The sequence below is a fragment of the Pseudophryne corroboree genome, chromosome 12 (genome assembly GCF_028390025.1).
Source record: "Pseudophryne corroboree isolate aPseCor3 chromosome 12, aPseCor3.hap2, whole genome shotgun sequence".
Lineage (NCBI taxonomy): Eukaryota > Metazoa > Chordata > Amphibia > Anura > Myobatrachidae > Pseudophryne > Pseudophryne corroboree.
Genome location: NC_086455.1, coordinates 152,174,572 through 152,186,923, shown reverse-complemented (window position 1 = coordinate 152,186,923; position 12,352 = coordinate 152,174,572). Strand labels below are relative to the sequence as shown.

General features: G+C 47.3%; 1 protein-coding gene across 2 annotated transcripts in view; it reads right to left on the bottom strand.

Annotated features, from left to right (window-relative positions):
- KATNBL1 (katanin regulatory subunit B1 like 1) overlaps nucleotides 1-12,352 on the bottom strand; it is an 82,451-nt gene that overhangs the window by 52,229 nt on the left and 17,870 nt on the right. For both annotated transcript variants that reach the window (XM_063948198.1, XM_063948199.1), the window contains exons 2-3: nucleotides 3,936-4,057; nucleotides 1,901-1,941 (exon numbers count right to left, since the gene is read on the bottom strand). In XM_063948198.1, coding sequence (XP_063804268.1) covers nucleotides 1,901-1,941; nucleotides 3,936-4,043 — 149 coding nt within the window. In that variant the 5' untranslated portion in view covers nucleotides 4,044-4,057. The remainder of the gene's footprint in view (nucleotides 1-1,900; nucleotides 1,942-3,935; nucleotides 4,058-12,352) is intronic.

Genomic DNA, 12,352 nt, shown 5'->3' with positions numbered 1-12,352 from the left:
CTATTCCCACTTGTGGGTGTCCACGACACCCATAGAGTGGGAACAGATCCTGTGGTGAGTGCAACGAGCCTCCGAGCCCGCAAGGGAACTAACTCTTTACGCTCGCCCCGCTGCACTCTGAATCCAGTTGCATTACTGCAATGAGTCATAAGCACACACACATTGCAGACGTGCATCACAGCAAAGACAGTACATCCATGAAGGCGTGCCAATATTATTTCATGCTTTGGCACTATATAAATAATGTAACATACGTTTCAGAATATATAGCACAAGGATTGACCCATTTTCGTTTAGGCTATTGCCATTGACTACATGTATGCAGTGTTGTCCTTAGACACAGAGCTACTCACACCAACTACTTTTTACACCAACGCTGGTCACACATGCTCTTATATCCACAATGATGTCACCTAACCCCAATACCATAATACACACCAATCAAATCTTTTCTGAAATATTGCTATAACCCTATGGTGCCAGTAGAGACGTGGCGGATCCATCTGATCGCAACGTGCAATTTGTCCGCTTACGTGTGTGGTCAAATCTGTTGCTTGATTTCATATATTTTGGGGTATATTCAATTAGGGTCGAAAACTGCCGCCTGTCGAAAAGAGGGCAGTTTTCGACTTTTTAAGGTCGAATCGTGATTCGACCTATTCAGTCCCAGCAGTTTTTATTCGACAAGTCGTGGAATTCGACTTGTCGAATAGTACGCGAATCGGCGGTATAGCTGCCGTTTCATGTACTTTTGAGTTAAACGGGGCCAAATTCGACAGGATTTCCGACCATCTCAGTCAGACATAAAAAAATGTCAGACTGAGATGTGGACCCAGAGGAGGGGGAGCCGCAGGGAGACGGGGGACAGGCACAGGGCATACAGAGGAGAGCAGCGCTACTGCACAGCGCTGCAGCAGGATGTCTCACAGCCACGCCGCTCACCCGGCTCCAGGAAGTGAGATCACGCTTGCTGGAGCCGGGTGGACACTGCCGTGAGGTCGGGCGGCTGTGAGACAACCTCCTGCAGCGCTACTGTAGCGCTGATCTCCTCCGTCTGCCACCGCTGGTCTCACCGCGGCTCCCCCTCCTCTCCTCCTCTGGGTCCCTCATCTCAATTCGGTTGTCGGATCTATTCCGACAAATGCATGTCTGAATGGATCCGACCCGAATTGAATATACCCCTTTATCTTTGAGACCCTAATTGAATATACCCCTTTATCTTTGAGAGCTCGCTCAGTTATGTACTGAGAAAATTAAAGTGCCTGCCAAGAAGTGTTTCAGCAACGTGCTTTTCACACGTCAGCCATGCCGTTTCTTGTGTCACGATTTTACCAACATAATCCATTATACTGGCTCTGCACATGAAAGTATAAGAAATAAGGTGTGCCCAATTGCAGAATTTAAATGTAATGCACAAATATAGAGGTGGGAAAATGCCATAAAATGTAAATTTGATTTTTAATGCATATTTCAAGCTAGGCTATAACTAGGTGTGTACAAATGGAGCTGTCGCTGAGGGCCATAACTAAGGGTGTGCGAATGGTGCTGTCGCCCAGGAAAATGGCAGCAACAGTTGCTGCTCCATAGCATGTGCATTTGGTTGGTAGCGTGCCTGCAGTCAGCAGTGCCCCGGGGACACACCCTTCAGCCTGTACAGCTGCCCGGACCGTCATTAGGAATCTCCTGGCAGCACCCTACTGCAGGATTTAGTCAGACTGTTCCTGCACTGACTTCAAGCAATAACTAGCAGATGAAAAGCACACACACAGTAGACAGGTGTGCATAAGACATATAGGACGACAACACTGCCAAACACTAATCTAATTGTTAATGGGTTCATGAACAGAAATTTCTGTAATAAATTAGACTAACAGCTACAATAAAAAGGTCCCAAACTTACCTGTTTCCTTCAGACACCAACTGTTCCAGTGAAAGATTATTCTATTAAATGAACACAAAGAGAATGCATTAATCCCCAGTTATACAAACTTATGACCATTAATGTAGACAGATCAATGCCTAAACCCCAAATATTCACTAAACAAGCTACCTTGTGGGTCACGGCGCTGCCCCGGCTTCCCCGCCAGGGGTCACCGCGCCGAGTGGCCGCTACAAGTTCCAGGCTGCGGAGCCATCCCTGCAGTCCCAGCCTGCTGCTGCTGTAGCGGGCATGGGATGCTGCAGGTTGTCCCGTGTTCATCAGGGATTTTATTTTGCCTGCCACCAAAATCCCCGGAAACAGCCCAGTTTTTTTTTTGTTTTTTTTTTTAAATACAGGCGATCAATCTGAATAGCCTGTATAATAATAATAATCAAAAATAAAAAATTTGGTGAAACATTGGGAAAAACATACGTTTTTTGCACCCAATGTTTTACAGGGGCTAATAGGACATCCCCCTTAGACTCTCCCCGGCCTTGCAAAGCTTCAAACGGGCACTGAAAACCCACCTGTTCATCAAGGCCTACCCTTCCACATACACTAGTCTTGAGACCATTCTCCTGTCTCACGCCTTGGCCATGTATGCCTCGCTTACTTCCCGTCATCAGGCCACCTTCCGTTTCCTTGCACCTCATGTCGCCTGTCTCCCCCTTCCCCCTAGATTGGGGTCCTCTCCCTTCTGTTCTCGCAGCGACTGTCTCTACCACATCTACTCTCGCTCGTTACCGTTTCTCTCTTCCAGCGGCCGCCCACCCCTAGTACTACGCCAATGACTCCTTTGTTTCCTTACATTTCAGCTGTATTGTGTGCTGAGAATTTTGGTGCTAATTGTTTGCTGTGCTCGGTTTTAGCTTTTCAGATACTGTACTGTAAAGTTCTGCGTACCCTGTATTGTCTAATGTGTGGCGTATCAGTATGGAGCTGCAAAACACTTGTGGCGCCTTATAAATAAAATGTAGTAATAATAATAATAACAAATAAATAAAGCTTATGTTGTTATGTGATAAACAAGTGAAAAAAGAAAACTTCCCCATTTGAGCCGGGATCCAGTCATGTGACTGGCGCTCGGGATCCTGGTGGTCACCATGCCAACGCCGGGATTCCGAGCGATCAAAAGTAGTCAGCATGCCGACTAACAGGGACTATTCCCACTCATGGGTGTCCACGACACCCACAGAGAGGGAATAGAACCTCCGAGTCCGCAAGGGGCTTGGTAGACCCCCCCCCCCCCCCCCATCCCGGCATTCTGCAGCCGTGATCAGTATGCTGACCACCGGGATCCCCACCGCCAGTCACCCAGCCCCAGCCCATTTGAGCTATGTATGAACGGAATCATCTGAAAGACAACTCGGGTACCTGACATTAATTGTTTGGGACACATTTTTAGAGGGGGAAAGTATTTCTTAATATAAACATCATGTAAACGTTCTGCGTTACTTGCACTTTTCGCACAAGCTATTTACTAACACTGAAAAAACATATTACGGGTATTTTACTATCACCAGCACTGAGTGTTTTATGCCTTTGTAGAATCTGAATGAAACATAACATTTTTAAGATGGCCTTTTATAGCGCTGGAGTTTTGTTTTCCCTTTATTCATAGCTCATGTCAGAACACGGAGACCAAGGAGACTCCTGAGAGCATGAAGAATAGCAAAATGGTCCAACATTCCTCTTATAACAGTGATGGTAAAGCACACGAGATCTAGATACTCGTCATAGAGGACAGACAGGAGATGACATTAAATGCACATTGCCAGATAAATACATTTGGATCTACTCTTTCCCTACTAGTGTAGTCCTAGGAACTGCACTCTGAAGCGGTTTCCCCCAATCTCTCCAGGTTCTATGAAATAGGTCCATATGGTCATATCCCATGAAACAGTTTTTACATTGTAGAACAGCAATACAGAGTCCCTTTTAAAATTACTCTCAGCATTAGCTATATGCATGTAGAATACAACTCTAAATCCTGATAATAACCAACTGTGCATACCTCCTTCATGTTCTGCTTGGCTGAAAGAGAGACCCTTTTCCTTGGGTATTCATTTGTATAACCTTCATCCAGGTCCCGCTTCTTAGCATCGCAGGCTCCAGATGCCATAATCCCTAGAAAATCTGTAGTCAAACACGAAACAAGACGACCAGCATAAATGTACACATAAAGGAAACAAAGATAGAGAGGAAGGGGGGGGGGGGGGGGGACTATATGTAAATACTGAAACTGAGAGCAAGCATGAGCACTCATTCTGCACTATACTACGCAAGTGGTGGACCTCTTCACCTCTGGTGGATCACTGAGAATATGCTGATCTATGCATGGTACCCGCAAATTGGGTGATATGCATTTACTATCCAGTGACATTGAAGCATGCATAAATCTCTGCACATTGTCCCTGCAGCTTACCAAAAATCGTGCTGCGTGAAGTGAAATCAGAATAGAATTATATCTCCCACTGCACACAGCGTGAACTTCCGGAAGATGCAGGAACACTGCACAGAGATCTCCATTCTGGTTTCCACAAGTATATCAATAGAGAATTCTCTACATTAACTACAGCATGTTATCTGAGGAGGTAAACACATTGGGGTATATTCAATTAGGGTCAGATCCATTCCGACATGCATTTGTCGGAACGGATCCGACAAGCCCTATTCAATCCCATCTCAATTCAACTTTAAAAAAAGTCGAATTGAGATGAGACCTGTGAGCGGAGGAGGGGGGGGGGGGAAGACCAGCAGGGACAGCCGCGGGCAGACGGAGGAGCCGCTGCAGAAGGATGACTCACAGCCGCCAGAACTCATGGCAGTGTCCACCCGGCTCCAGCAAGCGTGACCTCACTTGCTGGAGTCGGGTGGACACTGCAGTGAGCAGCGCGGCTGTGACACATCCTCCTGCAGCGCTGCTCTCCCCTGTCTGCCGGCGGCTCTCCCCCCTCTCCTCCTCTAAGGTCCCTCATCTCAGTCCGACATTTTTTTTATGTCGGACTGAGATGGTCGGAAAAGGGGCCAAATCCTGTCGAATTTGGCCCCGTTTCCCTCAAAAGTACATGAATCGGCAGCTATAACGCCAATTCACATACTATTCGACAAATCGAATTCCCTGACTTGTCGAATAAAAACAGCTGAAATTGAATAGGTCGAATCACGATTCGACCTTAAAAAGTCGAAAACTGACGTCTTTTCGACAGACGGCAGCTTTCGACCCTAATTGAATATACCCCATTATACGTACTGCTGTGATTATTTGAATTATCGGGCGAGAACTACTTCACTGCATCTAATAAATAATTTGGATGAAAACCCTGTGAAGTATCCTAATTTATTCATCACTCTAGTCAAGAACCCTATTTAGATAGTACACCTGCACCCACAGAACCATTCCTTTGTAATACGGGGGCATATGCATCAAAGCTTGGAGAGTGATAAAGTACCAACCGATCAGCTCCTAAACACAGCCTGTAAACTGAAAAGAGCGAATTGGTTGGTACTTTCTCTGTCTCCTAGTTTCGATACATATGCCCCACAATCTCCTTTTGGGCAGTTTCTGGACTCCCCCCTCACATTCCCAGAGCAGCAGCAAACATTACCATCAAGTCACTATAACTGAAGTGATGCTGTTATAACCTGTTCAATATAGAAGTAGAGAACGACGCCCAAGGCAGGAAAGAGGAACTGCACGGGTTGTAACACTAGAAGTGGTAAGTTATGTTAGTGGTAGTTTCAATTGGACACTTCAGTTAGGAATCTTTGTTAGTAAGTATTTATAGGAATAACAGTATTATCTATAATGAACTTGTAAAAACATCCAACAATTACCATTTAGAAATTCCCAGGGGGTCATCATTTCCATCAGACAAATGCTCTTTCTATAAAGGTGTGATTAGCTCTGGAAACGCCCAAGGGTTCAAACGTAGTCACAGCTCATACATAACTAGAGTGCGTTGTCCATGCATTTAGGTGTGAGGCACTGTCACAGCTGCACTCCGATGGTGTGCACAAGCTGTCTGAAAATGCACTGCTCGTAAAGCTTTTAAAATAAAGCAAACAAACCAACCCTAAGTGTTGGAACTCGGCCTATTACCGAAGGTAGGTTTGCTTTACTTGATGTTTTAAAGGGTGTTGCTCCTCTTCATTTTTACATTGGTATAAAACAATGTACTGTAGGTCCAATTTTATTTATATACATCTTTTATTTTCAGCATCACTTGCAATAAGGCCTTTATTTTTGATAAAGGGATAGTAGATATTAAAGATTTACTTTTTTTCCCCTATAACCCCCCCCCCCCCCCCCCCATATTTCATTTAAAGTCAAAAGTATCTGCATTTGCTTAATTGCTGAATACAATCAGACCACACAAATATCTTTTAAACAGTGTTATAAATCAGTGACTGCAAAAATAAGAATTTACTTACCGATAATTCTATTTCTCATAGTCCGTAGTGGATGCTGGGGACTCCGAAAGGACCATGGGGAATAGCGGCTCCGCAGGAGACTGGGCACAAAAGTAAAAAGCTTTAGGACTACCTGGTGTGCACTGGCTCCTCCCCCTATGACCCTCCTCCAAGCCTCAGTTAGGATACTGTGCCCGGACGAGCGTACACAATAAGGAAGGATTTTGAATCCCGGGTAAGACTCATACCAGCCACACCAATCACACCGTACAACTTGTGATCTGAACCCAGTTAACAGCATGATAACAGAGGAGCCTCTGAAAAGATGGCTCACAACAACAATAACCCGATTTTTGTAACAATAACTATGTACAAGTAATGCAGACAATACGCACTTGGGATGGGCGCCCAGCATCCACTACGGACTATAGAGAAATAGAATTATCGGTAAGTAAATTCTTATTTTCTCTAACGTCCTAGTGGATGCTGGGGACTCCGAAAAGACCATGGGGATTATACCAAAGCTCCCAAACGGGCGGGAGAGTGCGGATGACTCTGCAGCACCGAATGAGAGAACTCCAGGTCCTCCTCAGCCAGGGTATCAAACTTGTAGAATTTAGCAAACGTGTTTGCCCCTGACCAAGTAGCTGCTCGGCAAAGTTGTAAAGCCGAGACCCCTCGGGCAGCCGCCCAAGATGAGCCCACTTTCCGTGTGGAATGGGCTTTTACAGATTTTGGCTGTGGCAGGCCTGCCACAGAATGTGCAAGCTGAATTGTACTACAAATCCAACGAGCAATCGTCTGCTTAGAAGCAGGAGCACCCAGCTTGTTGGGTGCATACAGGATAAACAGCGAATCAGATTTTCTGACTCCAGCCGTCCTGGAAACATATATTTTCAGGGCCCTGACTACGTCCAGCAACTTGGAATCCTCCAAGTCCCTAGTAGCCGCAGGCACCACAATAGGCTGGTTTAAGTGAAAAGCTGAAACCACCTTAGGGAGAAATTGAGGACGAGTCCTCAATTCTGCCCTGTCCGTATGAAAAATTAGGTAAGGGCTTTTATAGGATAAAGCCGCCAATTCTGAGACACGCCTGGCTGAAGCCAGGGCTAACAGCATTACCACTTTCCATGTGAGATATTTTAAGTCCACAGTGGTGAGTGGTTCAAACCAATGTGATTTTAGGAATCCCAAAACTACATTGAGATCCCAAGGTGCCACTGGAGGCACAAAAGGAGGCTGTATATGCAGTACTCCCTTGACAAACGTCTGAACTTCAGGAACAGAAGCCAGTTCTTTTTGGAAGAATATTGACAGGGCCGAAATTTGAACCTTAATGGACCCCAATTTGAGGCCCATAGACAGTCCTGTTTGCAGGAAATGCAGGAAACGACCCAGTTGAAATTCCTCTGTAGGGGCCATCCTGGCCTCGCACCACGCAACATATTTACGCCAAATACGGTGATAATGTTGTACGGTTACATCCTTCCTGGCTTTGATCAGGGTAGGGATGACTTCATCCGGAATGCCTTTTTCCTTCAGGATCCGGCGTTCAACCGCCATGCCGTCAAACGCAGCCGCGGTAAGTCTTGGAACAGACATGGTCCCTGCTGGAGCAGGTCCTTTCTTAGAGGTAGAGGCCACGGGTCTTCCGTGAGCATCTCTTGAATTTCCGGGTACCAAGTCCTTCTTGGCCAATCCGGAGCCACGAGTATAGTCTTTACTCCTCTCCTTCTTATGATTCTCAGTACTTTTGGTATGAGAGGAAGAGGAGGGAACACATACACTGACTGGTACACCCACGGTGTTACCAGAGCGTCCACAGCTATTGCCTGAGGGTCCCTTGACCTGGCGCAATATCTGTCCAGTTTTTTGTTGAGGCGGGACGCCATCATGTCCACCTTTGGTTTTTCCCAACGGTTCACAATCATGTGGAAGACTTCTGGGTGAAGTCCCCACTCCCCCGGGTGAAGATAGTGTCTGCTGAGGAAGTCTGCTTCCCAGTTGTCCACTCCCGGAATGAACACTGCTGACAGTGCTATCACATGATTCTCCGCCCAGCGAAGAATCCTTGCCACTTCCATCATTGCCCTCCTGCTTCTTGTGCCGCCCTGTCTGTTTACGTGGGCGACTGCCGTGATGTTGTCCGACTGGATCGACACCGGCTGACCCTGAAGCAGAGGTCTTGCCTGACTTAGGGCCTTGTAAATGGCCCTTAGTTCCAGGATATTTATGTGAAGTGACGTTTCCATGCTTGACCACAAGCCCTGGAAATTTCTTCCCTGTGTGACTGCTCCCCAGCCTCTCAGGCTGGCATCCGTGGTCACTAGGACCCAATCCTGAATGCCGAATCTGCGGCCCTCTAGGAGATGAGCACTCTGTAACCACCACAGGAGAGACACCCTTGTCCTTGGAGACAGGGTTATCCGCTGATGCATTTGAAGATGCGATCCGGACCATTTGTCCAGCAGATCCCACTGAAAAGTTCTTGCGTGGAATCTGCCGAATGGAATCGCTTCGTAAGAAGCCACCATCTTTCCCAGGACCCTTGTGCATTGATGTACTGACACTTGGCCTGGTCTTAGGAGGTTCCTGACTAGGTCGGATAACTCCTTGGCCTTCTCCTCCGGGAGAAACACCTTTTTCTGTACTGTGTCCAGAATCATCCCTAGGAACAGCAGACGTGTCGTCGGAATCAGCTGCGATTTTGGAATATTTAGAATCCATCCGTGCGGTCGTAGTACTACTTGAGATAGTGCTACTCCGACCTCTAACTGTTCTCTGGACCTTGCCCTTATCAGGAGATCGTCCAAGTAAGGGATAATTAAGACGCCTTTTCTTCGAAGAAGAATCATCATTTCGGCCATTACCTTGGTAAAGACCCGGGGTGCCGTGGACAATCCAAACGGCAGCGTCTGAAACTGATAGTGACAGTTCTGTACCACAAACCTGAGGTACCCTTGGTGAGAAGGGCAAATTGGGACATGGAGGTAAGCATCCTTGATGTCCAGAGACACCATATAGTCCCCTTCTTCCAGGTTCGCTATCACTGCTCTGAGTGACTCCATCTTGAACTTGAACCTTTTTATGTAAGTGTTCAAGGATTTCAGATTTAAAATGGGTCTCACCGAGCCGTCCGGCTTCGGTACCACAAACAGCGTGGAATAATACCCCTTTCCCTGTTGTAGGAGGGGTACCTTGATTATCACCTGCTGGGAATACAGCTTGTGAATGGCTTCCAATACCGCCTCCCTGTCGGGGGGAGACGTTGGTAAAGCAGACTTCAGGAACCGGCGAGGGGGAGACGTCTCGAATTCCAATTTGTACCCCTGAGATACTACCTGCAGGATCCAGGGGTCCACTTGCAAGTGAGCCCACTGCGCGCTGAAATTCTTGAGACGGGCCCCCACCGTGCCTGAGTCCGCTTGTAAGGCCCCAGCGTCATGCTGAGGACTTGGCAGAAGCGGGGGAGGGCTTCTGTTCGTGGGAAGAAGCTGTCTGCTGCAGTCTTTTTCCCCTTCCTCTGCCCCGGGGCAGATATGAGTGGCCTTTTGCCCGCTTGCCCTTATGGGGACGAAAGGACTGAGCCTGAAAAGACGGTATCTTTTTCTGCTGCGAGGTAACTTGGGGTAAAAAGGTGGATTTTCCAGCCGTTGCCACCAGGTCCGATAGACCGACCCCAAATAACTCCTCCCCTTTATACGGCAATACTTCCATATGCCGTTTGGAATCCGCATCCCCTGACCACTGTCGCGTCCATAATCCTCTTCTGGCAGAAATGGACATCGCACTTACTCTTGATGCCAGAGTGCAAATATCCCTCTGTGCATCTCGCATATATAGAAATGCATCCTTTAAATGCTCTATAGTCAATAATATATTGTCCCTGTCCAGGGTATCAATATTTTCAGTCAGGGAATCCGACCAAGCCACCCCAGCACTGCACATCCAGGCTGAGGCGATTGCTGGTCGCAGTATAATACCAGTATGTGTGTATATACTTTTAAGGATATTTTCCAGCTTCCTATCAGCTGGTTCCTTGAGGGCGGCCGTATCAGGGGACGGTAACGCCACTTGTTTTGATAAGCGTGTGAGCGCCTTATCTACGCTAGGGGGTGTTTCCCAACGCGCCCTAACCTCTGGCGGGAAAGGGTATAATGCCAATAACTTTTTAGAAATTAGCAGTTTTTTTATCGGGGGAAACCCACGCTTCATCACACACCTCATTTAATTCATCTGATTCGGGAAAAACTACGGGTAGTTTTTTCACACCCCACATAATACCCTTTTTTGTGGTACTTGTAGTATCAGAAATGTTCAAAACCTCCTTCATTGCCGTGATCATGTAACGTGTGGCCCTACTGGAAAATACGTTTGTTTCCTCACCGTCGACACTGGAGTCAGTGTCCGTGTCTGTATCGACCTGAGGTAACGGGCGCTTTAGAGCCCCTGACGGTGTTTGAGACGCCTGTACAGGTATTAACTGATTTGCCGGCTGTCTCATGTCGTCAACAGTCTTTTGTAAAGTGCTGACACTATCACGTAATTCTTTCCATAAGACCATCCAGTCAGGTGTCGACTCCCTAGGGGGTGACATCACTAACACAGGCAATTGCTCCGCCTCCACACCATTTTCCTCCTCATACATGTCGACACAACGTACCGACACACAGCACACACACAGGGAATGCTCTGATAGAGGACAGGACCCCACTAGCCCTTTGGGGAGACAGAGGGAGAGTTTGCCAGCACACACCAGAGCGCTATATATATATATATATATACAGGGATAACCTTATATAAGTGTTTTTCCCTAATATAGCTGCTGTATATATTTATATGCCAATTTAGTGCCCCCCCTCTCTTATTTTACCCTGTTTCTGTAGTGCAGGACTGCAGGGGAGAGTCAGGGAGCCTTCCTCCAACGGAGCTGTGAGGAAAAAATGGCGCCAGTGTGCTGAGGAGATAGGCTCCGCCCCTTTTTCGGCGGCCTTTCTCCCGCTTTTTTATGTAAAAATAGGCAGGGGTTAAATACATCCATATAGCCCAGGAGCTATATGTGATGTATTTTTTGCCAAAAAAGGTGTTTTTATTGCGTCTCACGGCGCCCCCCCCCCCAGCGCCCTGCACCCTCAGTGACCGGAGTGGGAAGTGTGCTGAGAGCAATGGCGCACAGCTGCGGTGCGCTACCTTAGTGAAGACAGGACGTCTTCTGCCGCCGATTTTCCGGACCTCTTCAGTCTTCTGGCTCTGTAAGGGGGACGGCGGCGCGGCTCCGGGACCCATCCATGGCTGGGCCTGTGATCGTCCCTCTGGAGCTAATGTCCAGTAGCCTAAGAAGCCCAATCCACTCTGCACGCAGGTGAGTTCGCTTCTTCTCCCCTTAGTCCCTCGATGCAGTGAGCCTGTTGCCAGCAGGTCTCACTGAAAATAAAAAAACCTATTTAAACTTTTACTCTAAGCAGCTCAGGAGAGCCACCTAGATTGCACCCTTCTCGTTCGGGCACAAAATCTTAACTAAGGCTTGGAGGAGGGTCATAGGGGGAGGAGCCAGTGCACACCAGGTAGTCCTAAAGCTTTTTACTTTTGTGCCCAGTCTCCTGCAGAGCCGCTATTCCCCATGGTCCTTTCGGAGTCCCCAGCATCCACTAGGACGTTAGAGAAAATAAGATTTTAAACCTACCGGTAAATCTTTTTCACGTAGTCCGTAGAGGATGCTGGGGACTCCGTAAGGACCATGGGCACTAAGAAAAGACTTTAGACTATGGGTGTGCACTGGCTCCTCCCTCTATGCCCCTCCTCCAGACCTCAGTTAGAGAAACTGTGCCCAGAGGAGATGGACAGTACAAGGAAAGGATTTTAGCAATCCAAGGGCAAGATTCATACCAGCACACACCAAACACACCGTATAACTTGGGACACAAGAACCAGTTAACAGTATGAAACAACATAGCATCGGAACAAAACCGATGAAACCATAAAATAACCCTTATGTAAGCAAAACTATATACAAGTCTC